The sequence below is a fragment of the Folsomia candida genome, unplaced genomic scaffold (genome assembly GCF_002217175.1).
Source record: "Folsomia candida strain VU population unplaced genomic scaffold, ASM221717v1 Fcan01_Sc003, whole genome shotgun sequence".
NCBI lineage: Eukaryota > Metazoa > Arthropoda > Collembola > Entomobryomorpha > Isotomidae > Folsomia > Folsomia candida.
The window spans coordinates 12,418,528-12,434,244 of NW_019091195.1; the positions used below are offsets into that span (position 1 = coordinate 12,418,528).

At 38.2% G+C, this 15,717-nt stretch overlaps 1 protein-coding gene across 2 annotated transcripts in view; it reads left to right on the forward strand.

The window, feature by feature from the left end:
• Positions 1–14,167, forward strand: part of LOC110846214 (serine-rich adhesin for platelets) — a 28,414-nt gene extending 14,247 nt beyond the window's left edge. Inside the window, exons 2-17 of one of the 2 annotated variants that reach the window (XM_022092883.2) lie at positions 4,834–4,888; positions 6,371–7,836; positions 8,070–8,868; positions 8,960–8,985; positions 9,102–9,229; positions 9,404–9,459; positions 9,551–10,272; positions 10,357–10,477; positions 10,623–10,688; positions 10,862–11,980; positions 12,076–12,198; positions 12,279–12,336; positions 12,417–12,549; positions 12,641–12,703; positions 12,791–12,828; positions 12,909–14,167. In XM_022092883.2, coding sequence (XP_021948575.1) covers positions 4,834–4,888; positions 6,371–7,836; positions 8,070–8,868; positions 8,960–8,985; positions 9,102–9,229; positions 9,404–9,459; positions 9,551–10,272; positions 10,357–10,477; positions 10,623–10,688; positions 10,862–11,980; positions 12,076–12,198; positions 12,279–12,336; positions 12,417–12,549; positions 12,641–12,703; positions 12,791–12,828; positions 12,909–12,980 — 5,045 coding nt within the window. In that variant the 3' untranslated portion in view covers positions 12,981–14,167. Of the gene's footprint in view, positions 1–4,833; positions 4,889–6,370; positions 7,837–8,069; positions 8,869–8,959; positions 8,986–9,101; positions 9,230–9,403; positions 9,460–9,550; positions 10,273–10,356; positions 10,478–10,622; positions 10,689–10,861; positions 11,981–12,075; positions 12,199–12,278; positions 12,337–12,401; positions 12,550–12,640; positions 12,704–12,790; positions 12,829–12,908 lie in introns of both variants that reach the window. The other variant, XM_035849203.1, reaches the window with a different exon arrangement.
• Positions 14,168–15,717: the final 1,550 nt, after the last annotated feature.

A 15,717-nucleotide genomic window follows, 5' to 3' on the forward strand; every position in this document is an offset into this window, starting at 1 on the left:
TATTTCTGTCACGTAGATATTACGGCTCGCTCGTTTATCTCTCCGCTAGTTCAGCATATGTGCGGATGCACTTGTCTGCCTGGCTGGATTCTTTAGCGAATCCCATTTCTCGCATTTAATAATAATTGGCTGGTGGATTCTGTAGGTCAATGTTATTTTCTGCAAAACGATTTGATCTGCATTGTGTACAACAAATAGTTTTACTCTTTTTATTTTGGTCTTGTGACAAATGCATCGAAAAATTACAAATTGTGGAACAAGATGGCATAATTTATAATGAGGCAAAATGTAACGTGTGAGGAATGTGAACACCTTTACTGTATTTTGCAGAGCAAGTACTAACTCTACAATTGACAATGCTTTAGTCGTTCATACGCAAGCACGTTGGATTTCCTTTGAGGGTATTCACGCACCCTTGGTAACTACGTAAACAGCGTAAAATCCGTAAACTTACAAACGTTTACAAACAGCTTCCCGTGAATTCACTTTCGCAATTATTTTCGTAAAAATTTATTTGATAATTGAAACAAAATGCCGATGATTTCCAGAAAAAGGAAATTAATGGAAGAAATTTGTGGAGCTGTATTTATTGATGTAATAAAGCTCTTATAAAAATTTCGAAATTCAACCCTCCAAAATTCTAATCCTAAGTTATTTTTCGACTCCACACCAAATCTTAGCTGAATATATAAATTCTTCAAAATCGGTATGGGTACCCCTTCCTTATTATTGCCCATCTGGTTATTTTGTGTTCATCTTTGACTTCATATTCTTTCATGAGAATCTATTAAGTATCACTGTTCTGAATTTCAGCTTTTTGAGACAAGTTATGAAAATCGGTATGGGTCACCCCAGCGGGTCCCGGATGTGAAAATTTTACCAATTTCACTTCATATTCTTTCATTAGCAGCCACTAGCAACCTTTATGCCAAATTTCTGCATCGAACAATTTTTTTCTTCCCCAAATTGAGTTTACAAAATACCGGGTTGTTAAAGAGACAGTAATTTGATAAGGGGTTGCGCAACGTGAGCACTTTTTTCGATTTTTTAAATTTTGAAAAAGCTGGTGGTCCGGACCACCAGCTCCTGATTGGTTGTTAGGTTTTCCATACAAAATTTTTATTTCATGGCTTATTCTGGTAGCTGTTTGTCCGTCTGTCGTCACGATAAAATAATCTTATCATTCCTATCCTGTATTATCCTTATGTTTTAGTATTGTTGGAATTCAAATCTTTATCGATTTAAAATAATATAGAGTGTTTTTATAATGTATGTACATAAAAAACGGTATTAAATTGTGCTTGTGTATTTGTATGTATACATATACTGATAATTTCTGAATCGGGCTATGCAAAGTTGTACGGTGAGATTTAATTGAGTTTCCCCTCAAATTTACTTAGTGATTTAGCTTAGTGATTAATTTTTTTCAAAATTTAATTTTTTAATTATTTTTAAAAAATCGCCCACGTTGCGCAACCCCTTATCAAGTTACTGTCTCTTTAACAACCCTGACAAAATACTTTACAAAATTAAAAGACGCCTGTGAGCTGCGTAAGTTTACAAAAGTTTGTAAACTGATTTTCCTTGGCAATTTTTGTAAAAGTTTGTAAACGTTTGTAAGTTTACGGATTTTACGCTGTTTACGTAGTTACGAAGGAGTGCGTGAATTGCCTCTTTATCTTATTTATTCGTTGTAGTTAATATCGGTGTTGCGCTTCAAGTGCAGAGCCAGCGCACATCCATGTATCTGAATTGTGCATTATCTAAATGAATTTCTGATGGAGAGATTACGTTGGTCGTATGTAAGTAGAAACAGGTTATGAATATGTTTACTGGCAATATATAGGTTTGCCCATTCTTCTTCATCTAGAGGGTTAAATTTATGATGAGGAGTCAGTTTGGCTGAAAGACGGGAATGCCAAAAGTTGTACGTGAAGAAGGAGCCAGTGCTGCTGCTTGCTTTCTACGCAGTTTTTCAGTAAATAGTGTTTATTTACCCTGTGCCTTGGTTTGCAAATATTTTACAAAGAAGTTGAACCACTATTCAACCACACATAACTCTTGCCCCAGTAGTCTCAACCAGCGATTATGTGCTGTCCGAATATTCCCCTTTGCAAGTTGCTCTGCTCATTTAGTTTGTCACCGAATTATCTTTGTGAGTTGAGTCAAATGTTGCTGATTATGGGATTAGACTGATTAAGACAAGAAAAATGTTCTAATTTTTGCACTCTTGGGGTTGTAGTATAAATTTGTAAGCTGTTGTGATTTTGCTTATGCTTAGTTGGCACGCTGGCAATTTGGCATTTCGTGTTATTATTATGAACAGAGACGTAGGGCGAGCTTGATGAAGTTGATGGTGGTAGAGGTTTTCCTGTCACTCCTCCATATGCAATAATATGTATATATCCCACCAGTCTGACGTCGACAATCTTGCTCGACTGTATCCACAACCAAGTCAAGTGGAATGATGGTTGTTATTGCCAATGCCGTCGACTGGGAGACGCCATGCACTCCATTTGCTTGGAGTTGGAGAGAGGGAGAGACCTGACTGACTGTCCCACTACTGTGGGATGACTTCATTCAATTCTGATTCCATTTTATGACCATTTCATTTTATCACAATCTACGGATGAACTTTACTCACAATGGAGGCGCAAACCATGTTCAGCCCAGATAATTTTTTGACCTTATTAGTTTGAAAGAGCAAGTCTTTAGAAACAACATTTGGTTCGGCACTTGGGCAGATGCGCAAATTTCAGCACGTTATGGGTGCCGCAAGTTCGCAAAAACGCATGATTTTTCGAACAATGCCCAGCGCGAGCTCAACTTTGTGCGTTTTTGCGAACTTGCGGCGCCCATAACGTGCTGAAATTTGCGCATCTGCCCAAGTGCCGAACCAAATGTTGTTTGTAAAGACTTGCTCTTTCAAACTAATAAGGTCAAAAAATTATCTGGGCTGAACATGGTTTGCGCCTCCATTGTCAGTTTCATATGAAGCCACTGAACACGTTTTTGCGAATAATTTTGATAACCAAGCAAAGCAACGAGAACAAGAGATCCGATAGCTTCCACCACACTCTGGCCGGCCATTTTCGTCTCTGCAACCAAAACCTCTTTGATAGCCAATGAGATTATCAGATTATAGTCATTGAGTAAAACAATTCAATTATGTGACACCTTTCACACTCTTGTTCCATGTTGAATATGCATCACGACTATTTTTGCAAGTTTGTTGTTTTCTGTACTTGACGATGACATTGTTCCTATGTATCAGGTGCTTACGATTTTCAAACAAATTCGCTAAACTCGAGTCGTACTAGTTTATTAGCCAATTAGTAATTTATCGGAACCTCATTGATAGTTTTTTATGTGATCCTACTGTAGTAAAGCTTTAAACCCCATGAGATGTTGCGGTCACTGTGAACCTATTCAGTAATTAAGATGGTCTGCATATTCATATGCATGTATTTAACATGTGACATCACCATTTTAAATCTCAATGCCAATTGCAAATAATTGTGCAAACTGAGCAACATCATATTACATAGGATGTACACATTTTAATTCCAATTAAAGTCCAGTGAAGTCTTACATTTCGATTTTCCTGATAAACAACGAATCAGCGTTATTTAATATGGTGACTTATTATCCAAACTGAAGAGAAAAATTTAAATGGTACTTTAATGTATTGTTTTGACAAGTATGACCTGCGTACATATTAGTGCGAGAATAGTACACAAAATAACTGCATGCATACTATTGACTACTGACTACATACATATTGCATATATATGTATAGTACATTTTATCACTGGAATAGTTTGCACATTACATGTATCTAACTTTACTCACGGCGTGACTTCTAAAGAAGCTTCCCTATTTCTGTTTGCTTGTTGAGGTTGATTGTTGAAGTAGTTGGTGAAAAACATCATAAATATCAATGTTTTCTTTTCTTGTACAGGTTCATATTCGCAGAATTTTGGTACACCGCACATGCAATGCACCGGTGTTGTTAGACATGTAGATGACTCATTCTGCGAAAACTGTCGACACTCCAATGAAATAATAAAATATTTTAAGGAGTGTTACCTTTTCCTAAAAGAAGCTAATGGGTTAAATGATGAGCGCCTAAGATGACTGATGATTTTGGTATTCGTTGTATTATCAATTTTTACCAGACCTCCGAGGAACATACGTTGTTTCTCGGAATTTGTGGCAGACCTTTACTCATACACATGTCAAAAATTAATAATAAGTTAGTGTGTATGAAAAGCGGTTTGGCTGTTCAAGGTAGCTATCTCACACTCCTTTCTATAAAGTCTCTGTTGAATATGTACATGTTGAATACATGTTGAACTTTCTGAGTCCGTCTCTTGAGGGATCGATGACAGCATGAAGAAACTGTGTCACTCGAATCCTTGCACATAATGGAAAGATTGCCAATCGTGGTCACATACTTCCCAGAAATGTTGAGGAAGTAAAGCGTTTCAGTTCTCTGTCGGGAGTTCACTAGAACAATGTAATGATACACATGTACATAAACACTATGAGCCTCTCTCATTTCGTAACGCAGAATTGTGCAACCAGCTATGCATATGCTCACGTACATATGCATTTTGGCATACACTTGAAAAAATGCAAGAACCAAAAATAATAAATATTTCATTTAGTTATTTATGAATTAGTCATTGATCGCAAAAAATATTTTATTCAAGAAATAGTAAAGTCATCGAGGCCTTATTTAGCATGATATACATAATAATTGACAAGTTCCTGTCAAGAAGAATGAACTTGTAATGATTCATGACTTCTTAAAACTTTTATCTTTTTCAGGTGCAAGGGGTGGTTCATCTCGAGGAGGCGGTCGAGGTCGGGGGAGAGGATCCAGGTAAAAACATCCTTTATTTAACAGCCTTCTTAATTTATTTTGTTTTTATTGTAACAGCAAAATAATAAAGTTTTCTTCGTTGTTTTCCCTACTTTTTGCATACATATGTAGGTTTACATGTATCATATGTATGTATGTAGGTAAAATTTAATTCACCATGAATCTTCTCAGAATTTTCAAATTCATTCATGTTTCTCAAAAAGCCAAGTTATGTATACGCAAGCAAGGTCTTCTAAGACCTTAATGTATGGAATATTTTTATAACTGCAAGGCAGTAACAGGGCGTATGTACATGTTCTCGTCAATTGTTTTGTACATTCCGTAAACGTAAAACTTTTTTTTTACAGATAGAAATGATAGAATGAGATGTTCTAATCAATTCTGAGTCGAATATGAACTGAGAGATTCCCAGAATAGGTGGATTGGAAAAATTAAGAGGGTCGAGAAGTGCGTACAATCATCACTAGCTTTATATTTAGTTGTATTTAATTTGATCCTGATTGATAAGTGTCACTGCAGTACTCCGAACAGAAGCGTCACATATGGTCCTACATACCCGGATATTTTTCTCCGACATTCAGTTTCAGTCTGAAACTTTCAGAAGGTGTTGTTGGTTGGTTGGTGGGTGGAGTTCCAGCGAAATTCTAACATTGTGTTGGAAGACGATTTCCAGGAAGAAAGAAGGGGATGTAGAATATCAGCAATGTAGTGAATTGATGCTGACAATTTGTGTCTAAATGGCAACAAGAATCTAAAACAGTCTCAGAATTATGGACATGAAAGTGACACACCATAATATTCTACTTAAAATAGCGAAACATAACTTGATATGCAATAGCATGTATACATAAGTATTCGAGCATATCAGCATAACCACTGCATGCAGTAATGACGATATGCAGTACCAAGTGTGCCAAATGTCATTGTCTGACGTAAAAAGTCTGTGCTTGGTTGAGCGGACATTTAGTTTTTGTTTTCTGATTGAATTTAATACTTTCTGAGAATTCTCTGAAGAAACAAGTGGTTGTCGAGGAGGTTTCTTACACAGAAGAATGTCAATTCAAATGAAAGGGGTTGTTGAATGTGTTTGACATCTTGATTGGACATACAGCTTCACTCCCCACATCTCGTCGTCATACAGTATCCATCGATATCGATTATTATTATGTACAACAACTATCACCACATATTCACTTCCCCTTCGTTCTTTAGGTTCTTATCGCTCTTTTTATCTTCCAATAAGTAGCCAGACATTTTTATTCTTTGTGAGTCGTAGAAGAGAACCCGTATGTTGAAAATGAACTCGTTGACATCAAACTTGTCATTCTCAGATATTCTATGACTTCTGCTCAATTGAAATGTATTCGTGTCAGCAGACCTCTAAAAAAGCCAAGCGTCTCGGATGTTTCTATTCCTGAGTGTCAGAGTTTTTGTGACATATTTTTCTAAACACTAAATGTGATTGCATTACTTGTATTTCAGAGGGGGTTCTAGAGGAGGAGGAACCAGCAGTGATTCAGCTCGCGGAGGAGGAAGATCTACTCCAGCTACTGCGACCGGAAGGGGTGGTGGTGGTTCATCTGGTCGAGGTCCTGCTACTTCCTACATTTCACGAGGAAACGCTCAGTACCACGCTCCAACCAACGATTCCTCCAAAAGGAACACCTTGTACGGCCCATCGTCCTCCTCATCACCTCATTCTTCCTCATTTAGGACTAAATCCGTTTCTGAAGGGGACACCAATTCGGGTCTCAAACCTTCAAGTGATTTCTACCTCCACAAAAAGTTTAAAAAATTGACCAACACGGTAGAAGATAACGCAGCTGAAGCAGCAGCAGCTAGCAACTCGTCGTCGTCGTCGTCAACAACACTGCGAACGCGGGTGAAACCTGGTCCAGAGTATAATGGGTTAAGTACGCAGCAGTCGCACAATCATATCCTTAATAGTAGCAGCGGTAGTACTAATATTAGTGATAATAATGCTAAGAACGTTAGTAGTGCAATGGAATCTAAAGTCATTAGACAAAGTCAATCATTAGAAAATAGTTCATCAACGTTAACAAGTGGTAGTCAGCAGCTGCAAAATAAAATCTCTTCTGCTGCTAGCAACTGCACCAGTACAATGGTTTACAAGCCAAAATTTAGAATTGCTTCGGAATCAGAAATCTCTACGCCTCATCATCATCATCATAATCAAAATCATCAGAATGGGCTCGCCTCATCGCCACCCACCTCTGCGTCCATTTCATCATCCTCGTCCAACCAAGGGGATTCTGACGCGGATGCTGGGAAAGTTTGTAAAGTTTTGCGACTCGACCGACAATCGTTAGATGATAGAATCTCCAAGATAATCGATGAAAATCAATCACTGCTCGAGTGGCCAGAACATTTTACCAAAAAGTTGAAAAGCCATACCTCACGAAACTCCACTTCCTCCCAACGTACCAATCAGCTAACAATCATGAGTGGTGGTTCCACAACAGAGCTTGTACAATCTTCCTCGAAAAGTAACCCCCCAACCCCACTCACTCATCTAGGGCAACAATCGTCCTTGCACCCTCCTCTTCACCACAATCAACATAACCACCACCATCACAACGGGCTTGTTCGTCACTCCAGTTTCGACATGACTTCCTCCGGTGGCACTGTTGAGTTCTTGACCAATCCTCTCATCCTAAAGGCACAAGCAGATTTATTAAAGAATTCATTTTCCAATGGAATCCCAGAGTCCACTTCTCCTTCCTCACTCGCAGACCTCGTTTCTTTTCCTCTCGCCCTCGCTGCCAATGCCTCCTCCTTGATGGTTCCAAAAAAACGACGACGCATGTCTCCCACTCCTTCAAGACTTTGTGGGGGAGAAGTGTCCGAGCTGCCCATGAGTGAAGTGTCTCTCTCCAAAAATTACTACCAGGATGTCGATATGAATGTCCGAGTCAATAATTGTTCCGGTAAAAAACTAATATTAAATATATATGTGCATGCATAGAATTAGATTTATTCAAATCAAACACTTGTTACACGAAACCTATTATGCGTACAAACTCACAAGACAAAATATGTATGTATACACTGTACATATATTATGCAGTAGTTTGATACATAGACTAATATCCTGACATTTACGATGACATGGTCATACATATTTTTCGTGTATTTAAATTTATTTATTTTCTCCAATCAGGTGCAAAAGTAACAATAAGGACGAGTAATGGCAGTGGGAGTGGGGAGTGGTCGGTCCAGTCCGTTGCCGCTGCGAACTTTGGACGTTTTATGGAACAAGTTCAAGTGCCTTCTTCGCCTCATTTGGTCATGGATAGTACGTCCCTGTTTTTCCCTAACCACCACCACAATAACAATAACGGCCCCCTTAGCCTCTCAACTAAGGGAGTGGAACGCGAAAGAGAAAACGAAGAGTCGTCGTCATCATATCTGATGACTAGTAACAGTGCCCAAGACAATTCCAAAGGGTACAAAGGCGCTTCTAAATCTCCTCCTAAGCGAAAAAACTCTAGACATTCGAAAACAATATCGACAACGGTGGAACAACAGCAACTTCTTCTACCTCCTCCACCCCCAATTTCGGGACCAGTTGCACTAGATTTGAAACTTATTCCTAACAGTAAGCCTTTTGCTGTTCCCACCATGAATTGCAAGGTATCCTCTCCAGGATTTCCTTCAGCACCAGCTCCACCTTTACCTCATAAAGCCCCCACGTGTGTTTCTCCTCCAAAGAGAAGTCCCCAAAACGGTTCCGCACCAGTTACTCCGCCCCAAGCACGGGCGTCTCATTCTTCCTCACAAAATGAGACGACTTCTCCCAAGGAACCAAAACATCAATCATCATCCCAAACAGCACCACTGCCTAGTTCGAATAGTAATCCAAAGCGTCCAAACTTTCTAGCACTCAAGCCAGTGAACAATGTCTTGAAGAAATTCGACGCTGGAGTGCTCCCTTCTCCAGAAACGCCAAGAGTTGCCAAGTAAGTGACTAATATGCATTTTATATTATGTACAGTAAATAAAATTTTGGTACTGAACGTTTTTAATTTGACATTTTGTGTATTTCATTAGATCATACAATCAAATGTCAATAAATGGTAAGTTATAATCTAATCTGTTCATCTCTGTCTGTGTTTTAAATAAAAGTGTTATTCTCTCCAACGAAAGGCAATCTTGTTAAAATAGTTAATTGAAAATTAATTTCTTCTTTTAGGCAACGCTTATACATATTTGGGGTTCAAAGTTTCAACCAGATCCAGCTATTGCACACTGTTCAAGCCGCAGCCAATGTTCATCCCTCAAAACAACGATCCCAAGTTGTCTATGTACTCCAACTGGCAGGTATGTGTAACTATGTAGCGGTTTGTCTGAGCTACTTTTTCTTTGACTTTCACCTTCAACGCGTGAATCATTTTTTGGAGACTCATTGCCTGCACATTCCCACTACTCGGAGTAGATATGTATGTATTATGGGTTACGATGACTAATCATCACATTTGCTTTCTCCTCACACAGCCATGTCCCAAGGACCCGAAAGAACCGGAATGTGACATGTCCACCAATGACTCACGGTACGAACTTACTCTTAACCTATACAAGTACACACTATTATTTTATGCGTAGGGTGGATTACTTAATGAAAAATGTATTCTGTAAATTCAGAATAAATGGGAGAAAGGACTTGAAAACCATATACACGTCAGCCATAGGCAAGAACTGTGACACATTGGCGGTCTCCTCCCCTGACAAGCAACCACCAATTTCATCTCCAATGTCCGAGAAGAGTCCACTAGCGCTTTTCTCGGCCAAATTAAACGCTACGGGACCAATGGTAACTAGTCTGAGTCGAAGCTCTGAAGCGGTACCTCACGGAAAAGGGCTTGGTTTAGGATTTCCGACCTCGCTCTCTACCTCCACAGTCACAACCACCAGCTCAACACCAATATCATCCTCATCCATGAGTCAGAGCCAATTATTTTCTCCATGTAAAAATACGACTGCGTCTGCTCTTTGTTCCTCATCAACATTGAATAGCTCTGTAGCACGAGCAATTTCCATTCTGTCCTCATCGTCAGACCTGAGTTCTGGGGAGGAAAATACCGCTTGCAACAATAGTTTTGGGCGTAAGCAGAGTACAAGGAAGAAGAAAAAGAAGATTAGCAGCAGCAGTAGTAAGAATAATAGCGAGGACGGACAGCTACTCATTGCATCTCGTTCCTCCAACGATTCCATGATGCGGGGGGGAGATGACTCTAACTCGGCGTCTGACTCGATCAAATCTGACGGGATGGGAGTGATGATTAGTCGAGCTGATGGGTCGCGAGTGCGAATTATGGAAGGTGGGTTCGAGTCGAATGAAGCATATACCTACGTGCGAGGTAGAGGTAAGAAGTAAATAGATAGATACATCCTGTAATTTGACTGAAAAGATGTTTCTTCAATATTCTAATAATCCCATTGTGTTTCAGGTAAAGGTCGATTCGTGTGTGAGGCATGTGGCATTCGGTGTAAAAAACCATCAATGTTACGCAAGCATTTGAAGACACATACCGATTTGAGACCGTATACGTGCAAACTTTGCAACTTTAGGTAAAGTTAAATCATTTTGTTATGTATACGTGAATATATTTCAATATTTTTGATTGGTTGGTTGTTTATCTTGAGATATTAATTAGTCAATTAATATACTTATGTAGTTGTTGCTCTAAGTTAATGATCATTTATTGTTAACCAGCTTCAAAACCAAAGGCAATTTGACAAAACATCAAAAATCCAAATCTCATCATAAAAAGTGCATAAGGTAAGTCTCATATATCGAATATTTATTACTTATTTAGACTTTATTTATTGTTCGTCAAGTGTAAAATTAACCACAAAACAATTAATTTGTTTCTGCACGCCTAAATAGGTATTTAATATGGCCTCAACTGTTTTTGCAACTCGGTTTGAATTTTCTTTCCTTTTTACTTTCAGTATGGGAATTCACCCTGAATCCGTACAATCGTTGGCCTCAACGGGACCGAATATTTCAGACTCAAACTCAGAAAACGATTCTGACGACGATGAGGACGAAGGAGATTCTGACTCGCAATGTGATGAAGGAGATGGGAGTCCATCAACAGGAACTGAGAGTGAGTGTGTTGAGAAGGAGATTGCATTAAGTCTACTGGACTTAAGTCGCATGTCACAACGCCCATCAGAAAGTGAATGGTCCAAGAAACAAAAGCGGTCATCACAGCTCGCAAGTGCTGGTGAGGATTTACTGACAACTAGTGGTGCCAATCTTGTCATCAAATCTACTGCAGAAGTTAATGGCGAAACCCCAATGGACTTGAGCGTAAAACCGAAATCTATTGCACATACATCCACCAGTTTCGAGGCAGTTCCGTCCTCTGAAGAACCTGAAGTGAAACGTCCAAAGCTTGAGTTGAATGGATTTGTGAAATCAATTGGTCTAGTAAGCGAGGCACAAAGCTGGGAGCCAGAGGAGGAATTAATTTCAAAAGGCAGTCTCGATTTGAAGAAAGTATTAAATACCAGTACGGAGTCATCAACACCTTTGTCCATTAAACGAAAGCCAAGCCCAACGGTTGAAGCTGTGGTTCGAGAAATCAAACAAGAAATTTTTGACTACCCTGGTGAAACTGGGGATGGTCGTCCTCCGAATGGATATGTTAAACGCAAGAGGCAAGATTCGGAAAACAGTAATTCATCCAATTCGCAAATTCACCCTGTACCTTCTTCCACTGCAACTTCATCAAGTGAGCCACAACAGCCAGGGTCAAGTGCACAAGTGCTAGGATCTGTATCCACGGCTGGAGGAAGTAGTGCTGTAAGACTTCATCAGCCATGGCTTAGCCCAACGGAAAAGAAAGCTCTGGAAACTGAGGGTAGCAATGGTAAGAAAAAGGACGGAAAACTTGTGGAATCCATACCACCAGAAAAGTCATCAGGATCAAGCACTAATATCGATGTCAATGGATCCGCATCAACTCCGGATGTTGGAGACGTAACAAGTCCGAAAGGAAAGACCTTTGCAACCAAACCACAAGCAGAATTCAGGCAACCCAGTGGTGCTCAAGCTATGGTGAAGTAAGTATCTATTTATGTATAACACTATCAGAGACTACAGCTCGGAGATATTTATTCTACAATCCTTATTACGTTTGTTTTAATTCAATTTTTAGGGAAGACGGTAAAGCTGAATGCAACGTATGTGGGAAATCATTTGCTAGACCTAGCCAGCTAACACTTCATATGAACATTCACTACCTGGAAAGACCATTTAGATGTGACCCTTGCGGAGTCAGGTAATTGAAAAAATTACGATTTATATCCTTTTGATTTGGGAAATTTCAAATATTATTATTAAATTGGTATATGAATCTAGTTTTAGAACGAAAGGACATTTAATTAAACACCGGAGGTCAAGTAGTCACGATTGCAAGGTAATTATTTAACTCTAAATTTCTTAACCCAAGTTTTGGGAATCAATTATCTTTAAATTATGTAGGTTTACTTAACGGAGGCGTGGGGGGTTGCGAATGAAGAGAATCCAAGGCCGTTTAAATGTGCTGATTGTAAGATTGCATTTAGAATCCACGGGCATTTAGCAAAACATCTCCGCTCAAAAATGCACATCATGCGAATGGAATGTCTAGGTACAGTCGCTATTAAATAAATTGGAATATGTAATGCGGTCTATTTTGATCTGTCAATTATTTAAAAAAATCTTCCTTCAAAATTTTCTAGGAAAATTACCGTTTGGAATTTACTTCGAAATGGAGAAATCTGGAATGAATCTGAATGAAATTGGTGGGTTAAGTTGGGATATATAGTAATGAGGGGATAATTTGCATCTATGGTTGTTGTTGTTAATTCATGTTTTTTAACAAATTTCAGACACAACAGATTGTGACATGTCCCTGGTCTCACTGCAGGTGCATAATCAATGCGATGTAGATAATTTAAAAAGTCATGTGATGAAATCTTATACATTTTGCAAATTTAATTGATTTAGACTGTCGCTCGCAAGATCTATGGGGAGACTTGGATGGAACGACTAACTGCTCCTGTTGAAGAACCATCGTAATTTTAATTTTCTATGACGTGACTATTAGTACAACGACTGATTTTATATACACTACATGTGATAAGGACCTCATTTATTTCTTTTTTTGTTTTTAAGGAAAGCTTTAAAAAACATTTGTTTCTAACTGGATGAACTATGTTATAACCTTTCCTGTTTAATAATCTTCTTCTTGCGAATAACCTTATTAATGATTTTAAGATTTATTCGGCTCAATCGTGCACTGACCAAAACTTACCGATTTGTGTTCGCTCAAATTTTATAAACCATGTACCTTACTTTTATATATATACATATATGTATGTAATTGTTATCTGTTGATCTATTTTAACATCTTTTTATCGATAAAGTAGTAAAAGTAGATTTAGTCTGTAATTTATTGACAAGGTTTGAATATGTAGTAACGCCATGGTTAGTTAAAAATATTATCAATCTGCCCTCCAGAAAACTCAGTCGTCGCTACTAAGAAAACTGGAACCATTGCTATTGAAATACATACGCTTAATATTATTATAATAATTGTTGTAAATGTTAGGTAGAGAACTATACTAAACAATACGAATGCTATTAAAATTTGTAAATTAATGTCCAATGTGTGCCAATTTTTAGTAGAAATTTGTTACAGTTTGATTGTCTGTAATGTGATCCAAATGGGTTGTTTGTGTTAAGTATGTAGTTCTTGGGACCACAAATAGTTGTATAGATCAGACAGTCGTTTTGCAGGATTTATTTGGGAAGTCTTGTATAACAACTGCTAAATTGTAAAGAAAAGATGATAATATCTACTTTTCGTATATCTACTTATTAGAATATTATTCTAATAAGTTATATAAGAACTGATAAAATGATGTGTGGAAATGTACCTTAATTAATTGTTAGTTATATAATTTTATCAACTTGAATGGAATACGTTATTTTAGCAAGTCAAACTGGTCGTTATGAAATTGTTATTTATCCAGACTTAGATTTTCTTTCAGAAGAAATGTTTTACGAAATACACTTGAGATCTCGGGGGGATAAGAAGAGACCCACTTTTAGAGATTCATGCGAAATAATTTAAAGACTCAAACTAAGTTTTTTAAAGTAAATGATAAATTCATCGTGCACTCCAACAAGAATAGATTAGAAAATACTCGCATATATTTTTATTTGTTAAATGAGAAACAAATAAATGTTGTTATTAAATCCGATTGGACCAGATTGACCTCTCACTCCATGAATGAAAATCTGGCATATCTGTGTGGCATCCTGAGACATTCTTCTTGGTTTGCCCTACTGGTGCATGACTCAAAATCCTGAAAATGTAAATTTTGCATTTTAAAGAGGCGTGCCAGCACATTTTTGATACTTTCTCCATGAAAAACTGATGTGATATGGTTTTCATCTCAAACAGTCAACAGTAAAAACCTTTTAGGCAAGACGGGTCTGAAGTTCTATGGGCAATGCCATTTTTCCCATATCCAACTATATTCATTTTTGACTATCTTGCATAAATCTTGCAGGATATGATGATGCTTTAAACCTAATTTAAATTATTCGATTTTTGTATGGACATCGCAAGTACATAGAATCGTGCAAGCTAAGAACTTTGATGTCTGACCTTCATAACTTATGTAAATCATACTTGATCATACTCATGTATGTATCGTAGACCATGTATATTAGTCTTATATCATACTTTATGATCATAAAATCCTTGAATGAAGTGCATGAGATTCTGTTACACTACACCACGAACCCGGCTAATTCTTTTATGCACGTTTATGTACACGCCAGTCGGTACAACTATTGTTTCATCGAATCCAAGGTTTTGATTCCAAATATTTATCAGAAGCATAAGTCAAATATTGGTCATTTTTCACTTAAATTGAATTGTACTTAGTTCGTTAATTAAAATGGACACTCAGGCGGAAAAAGTCTCCAGTAATATAGAGTATTGGGCTACACGATGGAATGAACAAAGAATTGGATGGCATCAACCTCAGGTGGACAAATACCTTTTAAAATATTACTCGAAAATTACAGGGAAAAGTCTTCCGGAAGCTCCACTTTCAAAGGAGGCTCCAGAATTCAAGGTCAATTCGACTAAAACTTGGTACGTCCCCTTATCGGGCAAGACAGTGGACATTCCTTTCCTCCTAAGTTTGGGCTACAACGTGTTTGGAGTTGAGGGGGTTCGTCAGGCGGACGTTGGGCGAGGAGCATGGGCTGGGCTTGACCCTTGAGAACGAAGCCAATCTCTTTGTGGGAGCCGAGGGTCGGCTCAAAATTTACTTTGGAGATTTGTTTCAATGTCCCATCGAGCAATTTGGTCCCTTTGACTATGTGTGGGATCGAGGTTCTCTGATTGCGATCGAGTATCCCTGTCGAAACAACTACAAGGCCATGATGCAACGTGCACTGAAACACAAGGAGAAAGGAAACTGTAATACTTGTTTTGCTTATTTTTCTTGCGAATAATCACTTGATTAAGTCAAATCTGATTTTTCCATGTGCAGATCATAATTTTTCTTACCTGTTAGAAATTGTCCGGTATGACAAAACCAAATTTGGAGGTAATAATAATGCATGACATTGTTTTGGATGTTTTAGTAATTAAGATTTATATTAACGATTTAACAATTGGATAACAGGGCCGCCCCGTTCGCTGGACGATGAGGACTTGAAAACGCTGTACGAGGACTGGGCGGAAGTGAAGTTCTTAGATCAAGCACCCCTTCCAGAAAATCATCCCGTGGCA